Source organism: Streptopelia decaocto (genome assembly GCF_964273445.1).
Source record: "Streptopelia decaocto genome assembly, chromosome: 1".
Classification (NCBI taxonomy): Eukaryota; Metazoa; Chordata; class Aves; order Columbiformes; family Columbidae; genus Streptopelia; species Streptopelia decaocto.
This window is the reverse complement of record NC_138663.1, coordinates 210,098,795-210,122,323: the sequence shown is the minus strand read 5'-3', so window position 1 is coordinate 210,122,323 and position 23,529 is coordinate 210,098,795. Positions and strand designations below refer to the sequence as shown.

General features: G+C 43.6%; 1 protein-coding gene across 2 annotated transcripts in view; it reads left to right on the top strand.

The window, feature by feature from the left end:
• FCHSD2 (FCH and double SH3 domains 2) overlaps positions 1–23,529 on the top strand; it is a 164,926-nt gene that overhangs the window by 19,697 nt on the left and 121,700 nt on the right. For both annotated transcript variants that reach the window (XM_082056779.1, XM_082056778.1), the window contains exon 3: positions 11,720–11,765. In XM_082056779.1, coding sequence (XP_081912905.1) covers positions 11,720–11,765 — 46 coding nt within the window. The remainder of the gene's footprint in view (positions 1–11,719; positions 11,766–23,529) is intronic.

Below are 23,529 nucleotides of genomic sequence, written 5' to 3'. Positions count from 1 at the left end.
AATCAGATTTTCTGCAAATTGGTTGGGATGTTTTCTGCTTTAATACCTCTGCTTACCTTCAAGAGAATTTTCCTTTAGTGTAGTTTATCCTAGTTGAGAATAAGTGGATATTTAAAGAGTAAACATTCCAAATCATAGCAAAGCCATCCGAAATGATTAGTTTTAGTGGCAGGAAAAGTGTACTTTTAATTGCAGCATTGAGATGGTAGTTTTTGAGGTAGTGTAAATCCTCAGTGTAGCAGAATAGGAGTAGAAAGATGTAGCAAGACTCCTCAGGGTAGTAAAATGTTCCGTAGTAGCTGAGTCAACTAGGGATTACTGTGTACTTGGCTATAAAAGGGACGGGGCGGATATTGTAGCTTTTATTTGCTTGAGGAAAACTACTGTTTGAAAATAGCGATGCGTGTTGTAGGAAGGAATTTATAGAGGGGAGAAGAGCTCCCATATGTTACAGGATGTTTGAATTGTCAGTTAATACCATTCTGCAGGAAGTTACGAAGCTGTATTCAGGACAGCTGACTCTTAAGATTAAGACTGAAAAGGAGATAGTACAAACAGTTTGTATATTAAAATCAAGTTTCGAAAATCTCCACTTCTTACTTGCCAGAGAACTGGACCAACTGGACCCATACACTGAGGTGAGTAGGAAAAGTGAGGGATGACTTGCCAATGAGCTGCAGGGAGAATTGCTGAATTTCTTGACTCAGCAAACAAAGAGTTTCTTGGTGTTCCAGATACTTGTGTTTGAAGAGTTGTAAAGGTGTCCTTCATACATCTGCTGAGGTCAGACAGACCTCGAGTTGGTTCACAGGAAGGAAATGTCACTGGCTTCTCATGGAGCTTCTGCCTCGACTTGTGCAAAGCACTTGACACTGTTCCACATGACATTCTGCTCTGTAAGTTGGAGAGATGTGAGTTTGATGGACAGAGAACTCGGCAGATGAGGAGTTGGCTGGGTGGTCGCACTTGGAGTTGCGGTCCGTGGCTCAATGTCCACGTGGAGACCAGTGACTAGTGGTGTTCCTTGGGGGTTGGGACTGGGTGCTGTTTAACATCTTCGTTGGTGACACAGACGATGAGATCAGGTGAACCCTCAGCAAGTTTTCCGATGACACCAAGCTGAGGGGTGCGGTGGACACACTGGAGAGAAGGGATCTATCCAGAGGGACCTGGACAGGCTAGAGAGGTGGGACCATGTGAACCTCATGAGGTTCAACAAGGCCAAGTGCAAGGTCCTGCACCTGGGTCGAGGCAACCCTGGTATCAATCAAGGCTGTGGATGGAGAGCAGCTCCCAGGAGAAGGACTTGGGGGTGCAAGATTGGCCATGAGCCGGCAACGTGCACTTGCAGCCCAGAAATCCAGCCGTGTCCTGGGCTGCATCCCCAGCAGCGTGAGCAGCAGGTGCAGGGAGGGGATTCTGCCCCTCTGCTCCGCTCTGGTGAGACCCCCCTGCAGTGCTGGTCCAGCTCTGGGTCCTCAGCACAGGACACACATGGAGCTGCTGGAGAGGGGCCAGAGGAGCCCCAGGAATGATGCGAGGCTGGAACAGCTCTGCTGGGAGGACAGGCTGAGAGAGTTGGGGTGTTCAGCTGAAGAAGAGAAGCTCCGGGGAGACCTTAGTGCGGCCTTTCTGGACTGAAAAGGGGATGAGAAGAAAGATGGGGACAGACTTTTGGGCAGGGCCTGTTGTGATAGGACAAGGGGCGATGGTTTTAAACTAAAGGAGGGGGATTCAGCATAGAAATAAGAAATGTTTTTGCCCCTGAGGGTGGTGAGAGCCTGTCCCAGGTTGGCCAGAGAGGTGGTGGCTGAACCATCCCTGGAGACATCCCAGGCCAGGCTGGACGGGGCTCTGAGCAACCTGAGCTGGTGAAGATGTCCCTGCTCATGGCAGGGATGGCATTGGATGAACTGTAAGGTCCTTTCCAACCCAAATTATTCTATGACTCTATGGTTGTGGGCAAAAGTTTAGGCCGTGGGTGACCTCGCGAGGGTGGTTTTGAGTTTGTTCTTCTGGCTTGCGTGTTTTCATAGCTGACGGGAACTTGGCTTATCCAGCAATGACTGTATTAGTACGCTCCTGTTAAAAGTCTTGGCCTGGAGGCCACATTCACACTGCATTGAGATGCTTGTGGTAAAAGAACAGTAAATTGTCCATACTTGTCATGGGAGAAGGCTGGTATTTGTAACATGCTGTTAGGAGTCCTGCCCAGACTAGTGTCACCTTGGGCTTCTCTGACCACAAATTGACTTCGGGACCTGGAGACAGACTTACAAGAGCAGAATTCAGCTTGTTCATTCACTTGGTGGGCAGAATCTCCTGGGAAGCAGCCAGGAAGGGGAAACACGCCTGGATTGATGGTTTTAACTTAGTTTTTCTAAGGAAGCCTTCCAGAAAGCTGAGGAGCAAACCATCCTGTTGTGTGGGAAGCTCAGGAATTTCAGGAGAAGCCCCTTAAGGCTGCTCTGATACAAATGTGGCTGAACATCTTTTGGACAGTACAATAAAATGTTCAGCACAGTACAGTAACTTATTCTAAAGTTTATTTAATACGTGGTACAAGGTCTTTAGCAGGAAAGGCAATAGTAGTAGTGCTTATATTATTCAAACCTGGTGTGGAATAGGAGGTTTATGTGCTGAGCGATCCAGACTTTTGCTCCTTTTAAAAAATGCTGTTGAAATGCTTATTCTTTATCAGATGAATCTGGAAGGTAATAGTGTGCATGTAATACAGTCACCTTTTGAGGAAGAGATCTGTTTCCTTCAGATGATATAAGCTGATTGAACAAAAGAGAGTTTGTTTTTTAAAAACTGAACATAATGGCTATTATTTGCTGTAATATTGCATCTGGTGAAAAGGAAGCTGAAGTGCTCTGTGGCAGTGGAGAGTGTGGTCTTAAATGAGATGAACTGAGTTTCTGCTTGCTTACAGTTTCTTAATTTCTTCATTTGCCTTTTTGCAGGAGCAAAGACGCGAGGTCTGGTCTAGAGAGGCAACCTCAGTTTGACTTAAACCCAGAGTTAAGCTGAATGCAACCAGTCCTAAAGTGATTGGAACCAGTGCCCTTCCTGCTGGGATATCTGTGGTTGCCGATGACTTTCAAGTGGTCTGACAGTAGAAAGAGCTTTGATAAGGGAGTTAATTCTTTTACATGTTCTTTTTAAGGTGAAACTTCTTCCTTGTGGGGATCTCTGTACCTCTGCCCTTTTCCTGGGAGATTCAGGGAGGAAAAGTCTCATTAACCTGCTTGGATAAGAAAAACTTTCCGCTAACTAGTAGAGAACACTTAAAATAGATTTATCCTTACTTTCCCAAGACAGTTGAGCATGGCTGTCTGGATGGATGCAGATGTATAATATATATATATATAGAGATATATATATATATATATATATATATATAGATATAGATATATATATATATATTATATAGGGCTCCTTTGCCATATTTTCAGAGCTGGTGGGCCTGTTACATCTGGAGCATCCAGATGAGAGCTGGTGGAGGTTCAGCCACCTTGGACCATGACCAGAAGAACCATCACATTTGTACCAGGTGTACAGGTCACCTGCGACATTTGCGACCCGCTTTCTGCTTTCCAAGCCACTTGCTTTGATTTTTGTGGTGTATCTATCACCGTCTGTCAACCTAGAAGTTAAATTTGTGATAGGTTTAACAGATTTTAAAAAAAGATACTTTATTTGTCATGCTAGAACAATAGTAATAGTGGATAGAGGTGTTAGCACAAATTCAGTGTGAAAAAATATAGTGTTTGTTGTGATAAAAGCACTGCTGTAGAATTAAGTTTGCATGCTTTGTCCTAGGTGAATTTGTTGATGCATAAGTAAAATATAATTAAAATTGTTCCATGATCAGTATAAGCACGGTGGGCAAGTAGAATTTGTGCCAGGAAACGTGCTATGGCTGGAGGAGGTTAAAATAAACTGTGCATGGTTGCTAATGCTACTTTCTTATACTTTTTTATGTAGGCATGTTACATACGTTTCTTTTTATTTTCATCACTCGTTTGGTCTTTTGTGATCTTAGATGTTATAAATAAAAGGAACACCCTGAAACTGAAAAACCAAGGCTGGTTATCTTCTGATACCTTTTATTTTTCCCTGCTAATGCCACGTTTGAACTTTATGTCAACCTGACAAAGCTTTGAGAGCTTCCCAGTCATCTGCCGGATACTTGTGTCCAATCACAAAGCTGACGGTGATTTTTATAGATGCTACAGGCACCAAAATGATTCTGTTACTGTGTCCCAGGCAAAACCTTAAGACGATAACATTTTCGGTATTCTTTCTCCTTGGAAAAGTCAGTCTTTTGTGTAATTATGTGAACTCCCCAATGTACAGAAATCCCTGAATTTGAAGCTGTGGCTACTTTGTGATGAAAATCGCTTGTGATCGTTCAGTCTGTTGTATGTAGTGTTTTAAATTGCCTCTGAAGTGGCACGTTGCTGAAGAACCACACATGCATGTACCTGCTGGAAAGGAGCTAATAGGAGACCCCTTATTAGGTGTACATCTCTAATTTTAATAACTTGGGTTGTTGCGCTTTCGCTTCTGATGTCTGTATATAGATAACTTTAGAAATCGGTGCTTTTCTGTAAAATTATTTATCCTTCAGACACTCAGAATTTTACGCATACCTTTTAAAATGCGTCGGTAGCGGTAACTCTGTTTAGCGTCAACAGAAAAACATGAAGAGGAGGCTATTATGTGCAGCATTTGAGAGTCTTGTCATGATGAATAATTCTGTAGATTAATTATTGCTCCAGGTATGTTGGTTTTGTCTCTGCTGGACATGGAAAGGGAATATTAATGCAGCTGCTTGTGTGCTGTGTTATCTCAGCGTTTCTTGCCAACTGCTGGCCCAAACGGAGCTCCGGTGATGATTTATGGTAGCTGAAGTACTTCTGAATTCAGTAGCGCCTTTGTTAGTGACACACCTGTCCTTAAATTAAAAACCAGGTAAAAGTACTTGTTCAACTGTATAATCCTGATTTATTACGGTGCGTTTTTCATGTTACTGGGGAAAGTGGGATGAGGCATCCGGGTAAAAGCAGTGAATTAAACCCCCAAACAAGAATATCAGCATTCCTAAGGAAATCCTGTTTTCCTACAAGAAGGGAAAATATTTTGGCCCCTTCTCTCCCTCCAAGTATTTCAGGGTTGTTCCCCTTCTGATTTTTGTAGTGGCAGCTGGAATTACAGAGGTGTTTAAATGCAACTATGACCATATCAAATGTAGGTATTTGTCTACTGAACATCAGTTGTACCTTTCCAGTGTTAAGATGTTTCTTCTGGTACATTGTGCCTTTTGCTTACACATGCATGTGCTTCCAGTGAGGTTTCTCCTCACATGGGGAAGGCAGGGCAGCAGAGTTCCATCCTTGACATAGCGGTTAGTGCAATGGTCTGGACAAGGGGGTCGAGTGCACCCTCAGTGAGTTTGCAGGTGACACCAAGTTGGGTGGAGTGTTGATGTGCTGGAGGGTGGGAAGGCCATACAGAGGGGTCTGGCCCGGCTGGATCGATGGGCTGAGGCCAATTGTCTGAGGTTCACCAAGGCCAAGTGCCGGGTCCTGCCCTGGGGTCACAGCAACCCCAGGCAGCGCTACAGGCTCGGGGAAGAGCGGCTGGAAAGTGCCCGGCGGAAAAGGAGCTGGGGGTGTTGGTGCCAGCGGCTGAACATGAGCCAGCGTGTGCCCAGGTGGCCAAGAGGCCACCAGCATCCTGGCTGGTACCAGCACTGGTGTGGCCAGCAGGACTAGAGAAGTGATTGTGCCACTGTACTTGGCACTGGGGAGGCCAAACCTCGAATCCTGGGGGCAGTTTTGGGCCCCTCAGGCCAAGAAAGGCCTTGAGGTGCTGGAGCGAATTGAGAGAAGGGAACGGACCTGGTGAGGGGCTGGAGCACAAGTGTGATGGGAGCGGCTGAGGGACCTGGGGGGTTCAGCTGGAGAACAGGAGCTGAGGGGAGACCTTCTGATCTCTGAACTGCCTGAAAGGAGCTTGGAGCCAGGGGGGTCGGGCTCTGCTCCCCAGGAACAAGTGCCAGGAGCAGAGGAAACGGCCTCAAGTTGCGCCAGGGGAGGTTGAGGTTGGATGTGGGGAACGGTTTCGTCCCCAAAGGGCTGTGGTGCATTGGAACAGGCTGCCCAGGGCAGTGCTGGAGTCACCATCCCTGAAGGGTTGGACAGATGTGGAGATGATGTTCTCAGGGACATGGGTCGGTGCCAGGGGTGGGTTAATGGTTGGACTCGATGATCTTAAAGGTGTTTTCCAGCCAAAATGATTCTGCGATTCTGATTCTACAGCGATCGTCATCTGGGCACTCACGTTGGCTTGTTGCTCCTGGCTTTCACAGATGGCTTCTGTTGGTATTTCCTGACAAGGGAGTACTTAATCCTTTTGTCTTCAAAGGACTGACCAGGGAGTGTTAAGCGACTCTTCAGCAGATGTTTACCGAGCACCTATATAGCTACTGACCTGGAGTACACGTAGCAGATGGCACAGCACAAAGACAAACTGGGGCAAAGACTTTGCTCAGGATGTGGAATTGCTTGAAATTGAGCAATTATGGTGTTGGGAACATGAGAGGGAGCAACTACCCTCAGCATAACAGGGGTTTCAACCCAGAGGACACTGCTGTCCAAGTCTTGGGCTGCACGGTCTGTGCGGTGCCTCTTCCTGGGCCTGGGGTCAACATGTGGGTGATGTTCTCTGGTATGGCACTGAGTTGCCACCAAGAGAAGGAGCTGTGGAATCAAGTGAACAGACTGAGAGAGGTGATGGTCACCAGAGACTTCTACTGGGAACAAAAACATCTATGTGCTGAGCTGACTTGATATCCTGGAAGGTTTTGCTGGCGAGTTACATCAAGGATACTGCAGAACAACCACAAAGGTTCATCCAACATAGGGACTGTGACCCCATGTGGGCACCTAGGATGCTACTGGAGGTGATCTTGGATGTGTAAAGAGTGATGGCATCACTCTGGTGACAAGTGTGAAGCAGGGGAACCTTGGGTGTGTTCTCAGTCCTTCCTGGGGAGGTGAAGGGCTTGGCAGGAGTGGACACATCCAGGAGCTCAGCATCTGGCTGTGCAGCTGATATTGCAGATGGGGCTTTGGATCTTCTAAATGTTGAAACAAGGACTGCTGAGGATGGATGGGATCCATCGGACAAGGTGGAACACAGGCACCTTTGCCAACAGCTAAACCTGGTGAGGAAGCTGAAACAAAGGTCAGGGGGACAGCGTCCCGGGAGAGACTCTCCCCAGTACAACTGGGGATCTGTCACAGGTACACAAGCCCATGCAGCTGGAAACAAACAGGAGGAGATGGGAATGTGTGTGTAGTTGCAGAGCTGTGAGCTGATTCAGACTACAGGTATGTGGTGAGGTAGTTCACACTTGTCTTTGGAAGGTCATGGCAATCAGGTGAAGTTCCTGAGGACTGGAAAAGGGCAAATGCCATGTGCTTTTTCAAAGACGGCTAAAAGTAGGATCTGAGAACAACAGCCAGGTAAACCTTACCCTAGTCCCTGTCAAGATTATGGAGCAAAACCTCCAAGAAGCCCTTTCTTGAAGGGGCAAGCAGGTGATTTGGAGCGGCCAACGTGGACTTACCAAGGACAAATTGTACCCATTTGCCTTCTGGGAGAGCCAGTGATGTGGGCAAGGTGACAAACAGTGTGTTGACTTTAGAGAGGCCTTTGACACAGTCTCCTGTAGCACCTTTAAGCCACCTGGAGGACACATGGCCTGATAAATGGTTGGAAAATTGGCTGGACTTCCCAACTGAAAGAGGCGCAGAGCAAAGTCCAGCTGGGTATCCCTCACAGGTCAATACTGAATCGATACCGTTTAATGACTTTAATAACAACCTGGGTGATGGGATGTGCTCTCGGCAACTTGATGATGGGTTTCAGATCGGGGGGAATGGTCGATGGGCTGGAGGCAGGGCCGGGATCGCAGCCACCTTGACACGTGGGAGAAACGGGCTGGCAGGGACCTCGGGACAGTCAACAAAGGCGAACGCCAAGTCCTGCCCCTGGGACTCGCTGGCCAGGCTGGAAATTCCAGTGCCACCGTGTGCATAAATATTCCGACTGTGCTGAATTCACCATCAGGGTTCCTCTCCTCTTGCTCCTGTGTTAGGATCTATTTCCCTCGCTTAGAATAAATACATCTCATTCTGGAGCTCTTTGTCAGTTAAGGGAGGTGTGGAGTTGATATCTAACACTCTATTTTAACTTGCAACCTGCAGGTTTTTTTGGTTTTGTTTTGTTTTCTTAAGAGAGAGAGACCATATTCATGCATATATTCACTGTTAGCAGGCTTTGAGAGTGTTCAATAGTGACTTCTGTTTTCTCTGAAAATGGACAAAGAGAAGGAACATAGTCAGTTGTGTCATTCTACTTTAATACATAATATTGGCTTTTAAGTTTTCAGGGGTTACCCCCCTCTTTTTTCCTTTTTTCCTTTATATTCCCCCCCTTCCTTTTCCCCCTTCCTTTTCCCCCTTCCTTTTCCCCCTTCCTTTTCCCCCTTCCTTTTCCCCCTTCCTTTTCCCCCTTCCTTTTCCCCCTTCCTGTTCCCCCTTCCTGTTCCCCCTTCCTGTTCCCCCTTCCTGTTCCCCCTTCCTGTTCCCCCTTCCTGTTCCCCCTTCCTGTTCCCCCTTCCTGTTCCCCCTTCCTGTTCCCCCTTCCTGTTCCCCCTTCCTCCTTGACAAATAAACACAATATAGTATGAGTTTGGACATCATCGCACAGTGAGTATGTGCTACCAGTGTACATTATAAGCAGAAGATGCAAAGTCATAATTTTCCACTGGCATATGTTTTAGATGTCTTGAATTATTCTTCATCTGCTTTCTGGGAAGCTGGAAATGTTTTGGTATTTCATAATTCACTGATTCACCTCCTCGAGTCTCGGTGGATTTGAGTCAGTTGAAAACGTTACAATGTGCTCTACAGTTCCTAAGTAGATTTACTTCAAGAATTTTTGCTGGGGTGAATTTATTTTTAAACTGAATTTCAAAGTTGCCTCATTACCCTATAAATCAAAACACTTTTATTCCTCCGCTGTTTTTCTTTTTTCATTCTTTTTCTCATTGTATCTTTCCCCTCTTCTTTCATCATCTTTCGCACGCGCGGCACCGAAAGCGTCAATTCTGTTGCTCCGTGTCCTGCTGATGGGGGAAATCCCGTCTCTGTAGAGCCGGGCTCCTTATTTCCTCATTTACTGCTCCTTGTTTTTGTCACTGTAACAGTTGGGGACTCAAGGGCAGTTAAAACAGGTGTATTTCTTCAGTCTAACATTTTTGGATGTTGTGATACTACTTTGTACATTTTCTGATGCTTTGCATAGTTGTATAAATTTTTTTTCCATTACAATTGCTAAATATTTATCTGAATGTCCATAGCCAAAAGAATGCATTAACACAAACTGCTAGTGCTGGGTGAGCTGTTGCAATTTATCAGTTAATACATCATTTTTTTTTGACCATTATGTATCATGAGCTCGCATGGGGACTCATTCCGAACATGCTTCCTTGGCTCCTTGTTGAATTTCTCAGCCTTTAAATGGAAGCACATTCACCTATGCAAATTTAGCCCCTTCTTTTATTCAGGAGACCTGTGCATGCAGCATCTCTTTACATTTTTGCATAGATGCAGTTAAATGAGCTTCTGAATACAGAGAGTCATTAACTTTATGACTTTCAGGGTGTCGCTGTTTATCTGTTTTTACTGTGCAAGTTGTGCCTTTCATCCTCTTATTTGTATGAACTAAGACTCTTGATTGATGGGGCAAAGAGAATAAACGTATCACATAAATTAATAGTTGCAGGTTAGTAATGATACTTAGGAATTATGTCCAGAAAGAACAACTAAGACACTTTTTGGACGTGTAATTCTGCCCATTACTTAATGGTTAATTTGAGAAAGAAGATGCAATAGCAGATATTAATACATCCTAGTTTAAAGAAACTCTAAATAATGTTCTTACTTTCTTGCAGACCCACTAATTAGTTTCTTAAAAACTTTTCACTAGTAGTTAATAAACGTTTTCTTAGCTTATAGATGTTTCCTTACATGAAGATAACTTGAAATTCCATCTTGAATGGCAATAAGGTCAAGAATATTCAGCTTGGCACATAAAATCAAAATACACACATGAAAGTTTTCAGGCTTCCCAAGGAAAGAAACTCTGATGCATTTGTTAGTCGGACCTTTTGTTTCCTGCTCAAATTAAGTTTCTCTTGGGAAATTTATCTGCTTCAGGCCTCATATTTCTTGCCATTAGTTAGAGTGGAGTTTGGTTTGTATGGGGGAGGAAAAAATTCTCGTGGTGAAATATCCAGCTCCATATCCAGGGTCTGAGTATCCATAACATTTAGGTCTGATTATATGTTTTCAAATCAGATGAGCTGAGAATTGGAAAATAACTCCCTTTGCCTGAAATCTTCCCACATTTCTGTTTCAAAGACATCTTCTTGTTTTCTTTTACCTTTTCAATATTTAGAAAACATTCCCTTTATTCCTAGTAGTTACTTCTGCAGTTATTTCTACTTGTTACATACATTGACAGTTACAGAAGATATTGAGTGTTTGCCAAACTAACTGGATATTGGACTTGGCAACAGGAGGGCCTACAAGAAATTATTTTTGTAATATTAGATGAAATATAGTGAATTATTTACAAAGAAGAGTTGTCCAAAACAACTTCACCTGCTCATGTATTTATTATATGGCACAGTCGTGCAGCCCTTTACATCCACCTGAGATACGCGGGGGTGCAATTAGGAAGACGGGATGGGATTCTTGGAGCTGGAATACAGCCAGCTCATGGGGCTATCATTAATCTGGAAAGAATCTGAAGCGATCACGATGCGTTTAGGCTTTTGTTTTCCGTCCCGTGGCGGAGACGGAGCCCGGAACGCGCCATCAGCGTGTGGATGCTCTTCATGGGTGAAATGGAGTAGACAGGAGCAGAAAGAGCCCGTTCAGAGCTCCTTTGTTGGTGTTGATCGAGTTAACCTTATTAGAGGATTGTTTTTTTTATTAACGTGTCACTTGTGTAACTGGTTTAAATAGAATTAGATTTTCCTTTGCTGATGGCATCACCTTAAGCTTAGTCATTTCTAGTAGAGCTTGGAGAACCTGGCTGTTCAAGGGATAAACAGGGAATAGTCGAAGCTACTGAAGAAAAGAGCCTTGAGACTTTTAGGTGTTCGAACCTTCCTGTTCTAACGGTGACGGTGTTGAAACCCTGTGGTTTAAAATACATTGAGATGGTCCATATTGAACCCGTATGTGAGGGTGCGGCGCTGATATTAACATGGAATGACGTGCTGTGATTGGCACTGAGTTAAGTAGGTCTGTCTAGATGCATAAAGCCGAATTCTGTGCTACCAAACTCTTCCATAGGTTATAAAAATGTTGATGAGCCTCTAATGAAGTAAATGGTATTTATAGTCCCAGGAACTGAATCGGTCCAATAATACTTAAAAATATGAACATCATGTATGTGAAATCCGCATGCACTAGTTGCTACGCTACTGATATACAGTTGTCAAACCGTTTCACTTTCTTGTTGCTCATTTAACTATAAAGACTGTCAAGCAAAAAGTCCTTTTAAATAAATTATTGAATTTATAGCATTTTGCTGTGTATATTAATGGATTTTTTGTCCTCTCTTTCAGAGCGTTCAGTCAGAAAAGGGCTGCGATCGAAAGAGAATATGCACAGGTAGGTGCTGGAATCATTTTAACATCTATGACATTGTTCTATTGAGGTAATTTATTCATTAGCAGATTTTCCGTGGTGTACGTTTTCTCGTTTATTCTTTCTGTAATTCACTTAGTACGAAAGTATCCGGTGGAAATTCGGAATGAGAAAGTTTGGCCTATGCGGGACTTTAGGCCCCTTCTGTGTTTTCAGGGACATTTTCCCTGCAGAAAGTTCTTGGGTACAAAAGACATTTTCAGCATTTTTTTGGTGCCAATTATTATAAAGTCAATCAGCTCTTGGAGGTTTTTGCGAGTGCGAAACTTGAGCTAAAAGTCAAATCAGGTCACTTAGAGGAGAGGAAACATGTTCTGGCGTCCTCGCTCCAAAATAAATTCACATTCTTCCGTAAGAGCCGCTTCCCATTCATCTGGAATCAAAGCAGCCAGATTTGGCCTCATACTTGTGACAGTCGAATGAATTCCGATTTGTTTGTGAGGATGGAAGGAGGATTGATTTGTTTTCCCCTTTCCAAAATTAAAGAACATCTAATAAGGGGCAGCTTAATTTACAGTAAAGTCTCTTGGAGCTTAAGTCCAAGTCCAACAGATTAAAAATACATTAATTTCTTTTCAAATAGATTAAAGGTAGAATGAAACACAAGTGAGGGCGTTCAGTTTTTGAAACAGGATTTCCAAATGCTCTGACACTGCAGTGTATGCAATTTGTAGTCCTGGATTTTCTGCATGGGGTCTCAGCCTAAAACTCAGCTGAAAACATTCAGCAAATCAGATCAAATTTGTCCTGATATTTAATCCGAATGCTCACAGCGGTGCTATAAGGGTCCGCAGTTATTGGCGCTCCGATTCTTTCGTTGTACATGAATTTACATTGATTACAGCGGCAGTTGCACTTAATTTGATTAAATACAGCAATTTTTCAATGACAGAATCGATAGAGGCCTAATGAAACTTTGACTAAACGCATCTGTTCTTTCATGGTTTTCCTAACAACGTTGTAGAGAATTTAAGATCAATTCTTACTACATTTCTCTATTTTACACTGGGAACGTTTTTTATATGCAGAGGCATTTTTAGCATTCGCCGTGTTTGGGGCATAGTATTGATAAGTTGGAAAAACAATTACATTCTCAGATTGGGAAAGCTCAGTCTTAACAACTGAGCCTTTCAGCCACTTGCATTTAAAACCCCCCGACTTTCCAGCTGCATCATTTGAGATTCATCAAGCGGCATCTCCCATGAATGAAGTTTTGTGGGGTGGCTTCCTCGGTTTGCCAAAAAGTGCACAGTTCAAGAATAACCTTGGATGTTTCTTTATTTTCGGGCCCATCAAAAGGATTTTCTGTTTTCGAGATGGTTCTAAAATCTCGCAGCAACTGGAATCAAAATAAATGCGAAGTCGGATTCATTGTCGGTGGGAGATTCCTTTGCAAACACCAGAAATTCTCAATCAGTCTTTTCACACCTTCTGTCCAAATGTCTTTTGTCACCTCGGCGAACTCGGAATATTCTAATTTAGGACTTTTTTGGCAAGCCAAAAAAATAAATGTGGAAGAGCGGACGGTGAAAATAAGTTTCCCAGAGTTGAACGCTTTGTTGGTTTAAAACACTTGGATGCGCTGCGCTCGGGTGCCAGGTCTATATACACAGGGTGCTTTTGTTTGTAGGAGAACCTGTACAAATCCTAGTGAGACCCCAGGGTTTGGTGTGTGTATTTTGTCCCTAATTCCATGGGAAGTGGCTCGAATGTACGTGGCGAATTAGAGGATTTCAATGTAAAGTGTCCTGCGTCTTATTTTATCGAGGGAGGTTTGTTGCCGGCTCTTTTCACCAGATTGTACCTGTTGCCGTTGAAGCTTTTCTGAGCTGTTTTTCTGCTTGTTCTCTGCATCCCATGGGATCTTTATGGGCTTTTCTAGGCTGTGCCGTCATATAAACGGGAAAAATATTTGATGTATCAGCCCTAGCACTGCGATTCTTTCTAGATCTGTGGTGAATATACCCTCTGCTGTTTCATTTGTATTTTCAGTACTGTGTTATTCAATATACGTTTAGAGCTTTACCTTAATCTCCAAAATGGAGAATACAGAAAGGCCCTCATTTCCCATTAACAGTATTCCTAGTCATAGCATTTAAATTGCAATTTTTAATTATTATTATTATTATTAGCTATTGTCTGTAATTAATCAGTGGCTAAGAATACTCTTTCGTTAGGTGAACAAACAAGTTGGTGGATATGTAATCTTGCTGCTAGTAAAAAACTGTTTTACCTAGCACGTTAAATAGGTAAAATGGGATTTTCTTGAAGATTATAATTATATCTCTCCTGTACTTTTAATTAGGATTTAACAATGATTTTTCCTGGTCTGTGTCACCTCCTGAGAACACAGAGGTGACCTTGTCATGTTCTCTCAGGCTCAGTACTTCAGGGTAAAATGTGACTTTAGGTGATCAACCTGGTGTATTCTTTGGTCTACGAGTAACCTCGAGGAGCTGGAGCTGTAGCTGTGAAACGTGCTACTCATCTCACCTATGCTAATTGGGTTGCTAATTGAAGGCATCAATAACAGAATAAAAGGTAGGGAAGTCCATCCTGGAGCTGCACAGGAGCTTCACGTTTGAACTGAGTTGCAAGTTGAGGTTTCTTTTCAGATTTAAAAAATAAAAACCCACTAATTGTTAATGATTTTTTATCCTGACCGCGTTCTCTAGAGGTCAAATTAACATTGAAGAGATGCGTGTGCTCAGTAAAACCAGCGATCTTATCTGCCATCCGGAGGGAGCGGACGGGTCGCTCGGTGTCGATTGCTCGGTCCATTGCGGTGAGAAACTCGATATGTTTAAAACATTTTAAACTGTGGAGAAAAGAAAAGGTGTAGTCATTCGGATCCGCACATTCCTGTAATTACTGAAGCGCAAGCGTGTCCTTTGTATCAATGACAATAATGACAATTTCTTTTATATATCCAAATAATATTTATGGGCTTCAGTGAACTGCTGGAGAGAGTCCAGCGCAGCCACCAAGATGCTGAAGGGAGTGGAGCATCTCCCGTGTGAGGAAAGGCTGAGGGAGCTGGGGCTCTGGAGCTGGACAAGAGGAGACTGAGGGGCAACTCATTCATGGGGATCAATATGGAAAGGGGGAGTGTCAGGAGGATGGAGCCAGGCTCTTCTCGGTGACAACCAATGATAGGACAAGGGGCAATGGGTTCAAACTGGAACACAAAAGGTTCCACTTAAATTTGAGAAGCAACTTGTTCCTGGTGAGGGTGGCAGAGCCTGGCCCAGGCTGCCCAGGGAGGTTGTGGAGTCTCCTTCTGTGCAGACATTCCAACCCGCCTGGACACCTTCCTGTGTAACCTCAGCTGGGTGTTCCTGCTCCATGGGGGAATTGCACTGGATGAGCTTTCCAGGTCCCTTCCAACCCCTGACATTCTGGGATTCTGTGAAACTTGGCTGTAATTGCGCGATTCCTCTGCAGAGAAACTTCGCTTGTAGTAAATGAGGAGACGATGGAGAAATTTCTGTCCTGGGTGGTGAGATGGATGGTCGCTATATCTGGATGGACTTGGTAGTTCATGTGGACGACAGCGAATCGCTTTGAAATGCTGTGTATTTATTATATTCTGTAACTTTCTGTAGGAGAAATTCCCAGTGAAATCTTTGGTCCCACAAATGATTTCACCGCGTGTGCAGATTTTGGCTTTTTCATTGCCATCTGTTTTGAAGGGCAGACAGCAAAATCTTTAAAAAAACTCCGAGTTTTCTTTATATAATCCTTCTCTTGACATTTTCAGTATCTTTACTGCGCAGTTTTAAATCTCTTTAGAAAACCACGCCTCACCGGGCTCACGCTGGTGGTGTGAAGCGATCCCAAAATCTTGGGTGTTTTTCAACACTGTATCTATAGTTTAGGTTTATAGTTTATAGGTTTAGTTATAGGTTTAAAGTGGCTTCATTCTGTCTCACATAGCATTTTAATAATTTTGCACTTGTTCTTTTACTGAATATGAAACAAACGCATATTTCTTGTCCTCCCAAACCGGAGCGGTGGCCTCGCCGCTGGAGTCTAAAGGCAGATTTTCTTCACCACCTTTTTCCAGTTGCGTGAATACGGCGCCTCTTTGACTTCGAGTTCATTTCTTATCTCTACAGAGATAAGAGCGACTGAAATCTTAGAATCCCAGATCTAAATAGAATTTTCTGCCTTTCCCGTTCTAGGAGTTTCTATAGAAGTCAGCACTGGGCCAGGCTCTCACCACCCTCACCGCAAAAATTCCTCCTGCTTGCTCATCTTGCTCTGGTTGATCCCGTCGTCGTAGAAAACCGAACCAGGCAGGTTGGCCTAACAACATACTGTGCCGCTTTCTGAGCAGGTTTCTAGTAGGGAAAGGAAGAATTGAAAACAAATATGCTTTTATTATTAACCTAGAGCCTTCAGAAGTAGCCAATGCTTTCTGGGAGCCGATGGCTTTGGGTGACGTCCGCGTCACCGTTGCCATGTGAAGCTCAGGACAAGCCGAGTTCTTCACCTTCCAACTCCAACCATCCTTCCTGCCTCAAGATCTGGAGGAGAACACGTTTTGTTTGATCTTTCTGAGTCTACCAAGCAACTCCAATTATTTTAGTGAATGTTTTGTCCTCTTGGTTGGTTACTTCCTTGCTGATTTTTTTGGTCTTGTTTAGTTAATGAAAGCACCAAGAGTCTTGTGCAGGTGCTTGGAAAGCTCAGCTGAAAATGGCTTAGAGTAATGATTCTTTTGAACTCCTCCTTATTGATCAAGTGGAAAAAAAGGTGATAAATGCTCAGGAGTGGTTCTTATGAAAATATCACCTATTTTATTTTTGCAAAAAGCAGAATTGGGTTGGTCCAGATGTTTATTAAATAGTGTTTTCTTGTCTGAGAAACAGCATCTCCTTGCGTTCTGATGTTCCAGCATTTTATGAACATCAGTGGGTCAGCAGTTTTATGTTACAAGATGCGAGTTTTATGGATGTGTTGATTTTTCCCATTAATATCCCCCATTCTCCCCCGTACTAATGTGCTGGTCTGTGTTAAAACAGAAGCAAACTCCTGCTTTCCAAATACAGAATATATATATATAGATATATATGTATAGATACCGATTGTGTGCGCTCTTTTCAAGTCCATTTATAAACATAATCACTACTCCAATAGTGGATGTATTACCGCTCATCCCCCTCCTTGCCCATCAGAATTGCCCCAGTTTGAATTGCTCAGTAGCTTCTACTTCTTTTTCCCATTTTATTTGTACTTTTTTCTTAAAGCCTTTTGCATGGATTGTGACTTTTCTTTAGTTATCTGACAAATCCATTTGTCTAAATTTTTGCTTGCTGTTAGTTTTGCCTGTTCTTCTTAGTTTGGAGTTATTAATTTCTTTTCAAGAGCTTGAGAAAATTGTTCCATATCTCTATTTGCTACGTCCTCTATTTACACAACTCAATCAGGTTCAAATCAGTGATCTATAAGGCATCCCTGCTTTCCAAACTGATGATTTAATAATCTGTGCTTGTCTAATGAAAGTCTAAACAGTTGTCTTGCTACACACTTTTAAAAACCAAAAGCCGAAACCTTAGAAATTAAGAACTTACTTGTGTTTTACTTTCTTGTCATGGTTTAAGGCAAGGCAGCAATAAAGCGTGGCAGACGCTCCCTGTTATCCCCTTTACCTCCCGCCACCCCTTCCTTTAGAGCGGAAAGATGATAAGAAAGATAAGGGGAAAGGAAGAGAGACTTAGACTTCAAGTTGGAGAGTTTTAAGGGGTTTTACTAATGCTACTAATAAATAGAGAATATATATACAAAATATAGAAAGCCAGTCTCGCATGCTGGATGCGGCGCTGGCGTCACTCAGCAGCAGAGCTGGGGGTGCGGAGCTGGCGGCTCCAGCAGCTGCAGCTCAGGCCCCGGCAGTCCCGGGCGGGACTGCACAGCAAAGCGGAACCGGGTGCGGGATGCAGGGCCTGAGGCCTGTGGATCACAGACAGACAGACAGACAGACAGGGGCCTCTCCAGATTCCGGCCATGGGTGAAGAGAGTGACCCTGTGACCACCCTCTTATATAGGGGGTATGATGATTATGGGATGGAATACTTCTGTTGGTCAGTTCTAGTCACCTGTTCCATCCACCCCTCCTCAAACACGCCCCTCTCACAACAGAACGTGGGAAAACGTATCAGTCTTTCTTGGCTACCATAGTAATAAATCTAAACACGAGCTTCTTCAGCATTCCCTTGGTCTCTTATCAGCACCGAGTGCAGCATCCAAGGAAAAATATGCAGGTAAAACTCAGCAAAGTACAGGCACCTAGAAGAACTGAGCTGGAAGAAAAGTCACTAAAAGAGAACCGGTCTTGTAGGACATTTCTAGAGGTGCCTTGAAATCAGTAATAGCTCTCCAATAATTTTTCTGGAAGAAAATTTTCTACGTGTTTTTCCTTGGCAAAATAAGTTGGTTTATGTATTTAGTTACTTATTTATTTTCTTGCGTGCCATCGTTTGACGTCCCCAACATCATCCATATTGATGACCTGCTTCAGTCCCTAATACATGCGGTTCCAGAAAGAAAACACCTGCTTGATAGCACCTTTATATTATATTATATTTTATTCTCCTATAGTCAAACACCATTCAAAACACCGGGATATCGAGGAGAGCTTGAAGAAAATAAAGTGTAAGCCTTAGTCGCTATTCACGCCATTCTTTCCGACACAGCGTGGAGAATGGGCGGCCACGGCCGCTCCATGGACGGGAGCTGCTCCGTTTCATAAATGGTTAAGGACACTATTGTGAATTTTAGAATAACTTGTAGAGACAAGTTTGACAAATCAGGTGGTATAATGGGATTATTGATACTATTCTACACTTGTCACAGCTCAGCCTCTCCGGGCACGTTTCCCTTTTTACCGCAAAACAAGAAGCTTTTTAGAATTCTTTGTATTAAATGGCCATTTAACGTTTAATATAATATACTCCGCATGGAACAAAGACTGTAGGTCTACGTGTGACATTCCAAACAATATTATCGGTGACCTTCTGAATTTGCATTCAGTTGTTCATGTACTTTTTCTTCTCTCAGAAACACTTAAAGGGAGGGGGAAAAAGATACCTGATTTAGTTTTTGTCTCAGTGTTCTGTTAGATTAAAAAATCAACATACCTTATGCTGAAATATTCGTCCCTTTAAAAAGAATTTTAAAAGGCAGCTTTTAAAAACGCTAAGCTCTCCGCTACACTTTTTATGGAATTCTTTAGGTTAAAATAATATTGCTCTAAGAACAGAGCTGGACTGTCAGCTTCTATTTTCAGAGAAAACATCTAGTTCCTTATAAAGGGGTTGCTAAGCTTAGAATTCTGCTGTTCCTACAAAGAGAGCCCTTCATAAAGAAACTCTGCTTTTTGCTGGACTGATGCAAGTTTCTCTTAGCCGGCTTGTAGCCCTTATTTTTCTTTCCAATTACCGCGCTCAGAAGCATCTGGATACACCGCCTGGAATTTCGATCCACGTAAGTGCTCTACTTTCAGATGAAAAAGTTGATTCTTAAAAACTGTTCATTTTTACTCAGTCTTTGGAGTTTTGGTGAACCAGGCGGTGTATCTCGCAGTCTGGAGTTACCTGGGAGCTGCTTCTTTGTGCATCGCTGTTTTATTTACTGTAAGTTTGGGGGTTTTTTAACAGCATTTCAGCTTTTTTCAGGTTCCAGAAAGTGGAATTTCTTGTTTTCTAACCCGTTCAATCCCCTCATCCTTCCCAATATCTGCTTTTCTCTTTCCTGGGATTTAAGAGGGCAGGCTCGTCACGGCTCAATGCTTCGAAAATAGGTAAAATAGAAACTTTGGGTCTCCAAGGCAGTAGCAATACCAGCACTGAGTCCTTACTCCATGCCAGCAATACACTGCCTGCTCTTATCCACCTCCAGTTGAATTCCTTTTTAATGTGTGTATTTTCACTCATGTTGCTCTGAGTATACAAGAAATAGGCTCTTTATTTCACAGAATCACAGAATGGACTGGGTTGGAAAAGACCTCAGAGATCATCAGGTCCAAGCCTTGGTCCAACTCCAGTCCATTGACTAGATCATGGCACTAAGTGCCATGTCCAATCTCAGCTTAAAAAGCTCCAGGGCCGGTGAGTCCAGCACCTCCCTGGGCAGCCATTCCAATCCTGACCACTCTCTCTGCACAGAATTGCTTTCTAATCTCCAGCTTCAGTTTCCCCTGGCAGAGTTGAAGCCCATGGCCCCTTGTCCTATTGCTGATGCCTGGGAGAAGAGCCCAATCCCCACCTGGCTAGAACTGCCATTCAGGGAAGTTTCCTACCTTCCAATATCCATATGCCTCCCAGGCATCACATGTTCATTTCAGAGTTATTTAAGTCTGGCTTTGTCACCCCCTAAATACAAATAATTATACCTATTTCTTTTAAACCTTAGGAACAACTTAGGAGCAAGGAGTGAGATACACTTGATATTCCAGGCCAGGCTGGACGGGGCTCTGAGCAACCTGAGCTGGTGAAGATGTCCCTGGTTGGCCTAGATGACACCTAAAGGTCCCTTCCAGCCTGAACCATTCTGTGATTCTGTGTTTTGGAACATGTGAAAAATTGCCGCTAAGGCGACGCAGTAAAAGATCTCACACCCTATTATTTTTTTTTATTATTTTTTAAAGGAAAATATTATTCCAAGCATATTTCAGTGGCTGTTGGTTTCATCCTGGTTCTCATACCCTTCACTTCATCAAAAACCGATTCTTACACCCAAGGAGGTGGGTGGCAGGTTGATGGGTTGGGAATGAAGGTGGAGTTGTCCCTCTTTCAGTCACGGAGACAACCGCCTCTTCCAGAGAGCTGAAGCTCTATTTCTATACTTAGTTTCAGATGATGCCAAGCTGGGAGGAGTGGCTGACACGCCAGAGGCTGTGCTGCCATCAGAGACCTGGACAGGCTGGAGAGCTGGGCGGGGAGAAATGTAATGAACTAGAACAAGGGCACGTGTAGAGTCTTGAATCTGGGCAGGAACAACCCCAGGTTCCAGTGTAAGTTGGGGAACGACCTGTTGGAGAGCAGAGTAGGGGAAAGGGACCTGGGGGTCCTGGGGACAGCAGGGTGACCATGAGCCAGCACTGGGCCCTTGTGGCCAGGAAGCCAATGGTACCTGGGGTGGGTTAGAAGGGGGTGGTCAGTAGGTCAGAGAGGTTCTCCTGCCCCTCTACTCTGCCCTGGGGAGACCACACCTGGAATATTGTGTCCAGTTGTGGCCCCTCAGTTCCAGCAGGACAGGGAACAGCTGGAGAGAGTCCAGCGCAGCCACCAAGATGCTGAAGGGAGTGGAGCATCTCCCGTGTGAGGAAAGGCTGAGGGAGCTGGGGCTCTGGAGCTGGACAAGAGGACACTAAGGGGCAACTCATTCATGGGGATCAATATGGAAAGGGTGAGTGTCAGGAGGATGGAGCCAGGCTCTTCTCGGTGACAACCAATGGTAGGACAAGGGGCAATGGCTTCAAACTGGAACACAGGAGGTTCCACTTAAATCTGAGAAGCAACTTGTTCGTGGTGAGGGTGGCAGAGCCTGGCCCAGGCTGCCCAGGGAGGTTGTGGAGTCTCCTTCTGTGCAGACATTCCAACCCGCCTGGACACCTTCCTGTGTAACCTCATCTGGGTGTTCCTGCTCCATGGGGGGATTGCACTGGATGAGCTTTCCAGGTCCCTTCCAACCCCTGACATTGTGTTTCTATGATCCCTGGAGGTCATCTGGTCCCACCTCCTGCTCAAAACTGGACTGACTTCAAAGTTCAGTGAGGTTGGGGAGGCCCTCAGCCCTTTTCAATGTGGAAAATCTTGAAGCATGGCGATTCCCAAACCAACGTGAGACTGTTTTACCCTCATAAAAAAATATGTTTTCATTCTCACAGGTCTTTGACAGCCCTGGCCCTTCCCCAGCCGCCTCTTTGGCCGTTTTGTCCCCAGATTTTTCACAGTCCCCTGGTAGTGGCTGCATCTTCCTTTCCACGCTTCGTTCTCTTCCTCTCCTTTTTCCCACCTTTGGGACTGGAGTAATTTCTGTATGGTGGGAAGGTTTCTTGGTAGGAAGGCAAATATTTGGTGGATGAGCATCACCTGTCATCCCTTCGCTATCTTTTTTAACACCCCATAAACAAGCCGAAAGCCATTTGTCTTTTAACTTTCTTTTGTTTTTTTTGCATTTATTCATTTTCTCAGCCCTGCATCAATTAACAAATCCTTTGTATTCCAACGTAACTCTGCTTCTTTACTTAATTAGTACATTCTGTGTTACAATCCAGATAGAAAACCAGCAATCACTGAATTGCCTGGGAGCTTAATGAAAAAGAAAATGTTTACTTAATGCAGAAATAAAGGTGCATAGAGTTTCACGCTTTGTTTTATCCTGAAGTTCAGCTGGTTAATTCGACCGATTAATTCTTTGCGATTCAGCTCGTTCCGCTGGTTTTCCAGTGTTGGGCAAAGGTAATTCCTACGATTTGTTATTCCTTTTATCTATGGGACTTAAACGTTTGATTGCACCTTGTTTATAGTAATAGGATAAGGTCTCCATTGGTTAAACAAAAATATATATCAACTTGTACATATGCTTGAAAAATGCCTAAACGTGCTTTTACAGGAGCAGCTCGTCGTCCTTTCTGTTCTAGAGCCCCTGACCCGGCGATCCAGATGTTACACTTGATGCTTTTAGCGGTTTGTGAGATGGACGGCAGGTAAACAGGGCAGGACTTCTTGGCCACTAAAGCTGTTTGGCTTAGCCCGAGGATTCCTTTAAAGGCCACACTGGATGTGTTCTTCACTATTTTTAAATAAACCTCCACTCCCTTCTTCCCCTCTTCAGACCTGTCCAAACCAGAACGTGTTGACAGCTTAAATCCAACAGAAGGAGAATGTTTAAGTCAAATCTACTGTAAATGACTATTCAGTATAAGACCCTACGTATACAGTAGTTGACTTGTTCGGTTTTCCTACCGATAAAAGGCCTTTTATCAAGCGGTCCTGCCCGAGGAAGAGGAGGGAGAAAAGAACCATAAGGTTACTCAGGAGTCCAAATTAAGATGTGCTGCTAGTCTGACAAATATAGCAGCAAAAATATATAGATAATCTATATAATTTTATGATCTAGGCAAGCGAGTGCGCGCTGCTTTTTGGGTTCTTAACCGATAATATGGAAGCTTTTATTGAAACAATAGCGGCTTGCCTGTATTTAAACTGTTGCAAAATATGAACAACAAGTAGACGTCACATCAGCTTTTAGATCGTCGGGGATGATTTCTGATAGTTCATCAAAATGGGGAGGAAATTTGTGTTATGGCATCCATACCAATTAGCTAAAATTCATGGATGCAAATGACTGTCTTAATGACAAGGATGAAATAGTGAAAACTGTGATGTGGTTTCTGGCAGTTTCAATAAAAATGGCACGTTGGCCATTTTCTTAATCTCTGAAAGCCTTGTGACTTCGTTTAGTGCTTTTCCTTGGGTTGGATCCTGTTAATTGCAGCGACTTGATAAACATTTTGCAGTATTTTCCAGGAAAAAGACAATTAGTCTGCGCAATTAGCTGGATATCGGGAGATTGCCGTGTATATTCAAATACATGAACTCCCTACTTCTGCTGACATGAGCAAACACTTGAAGACACATGAATGAGGTATAAATCTAGTGCAAGTATAGTGCAGGAACAAATCCTTCACATTGATTTGGATTTATATACGTAAACCATT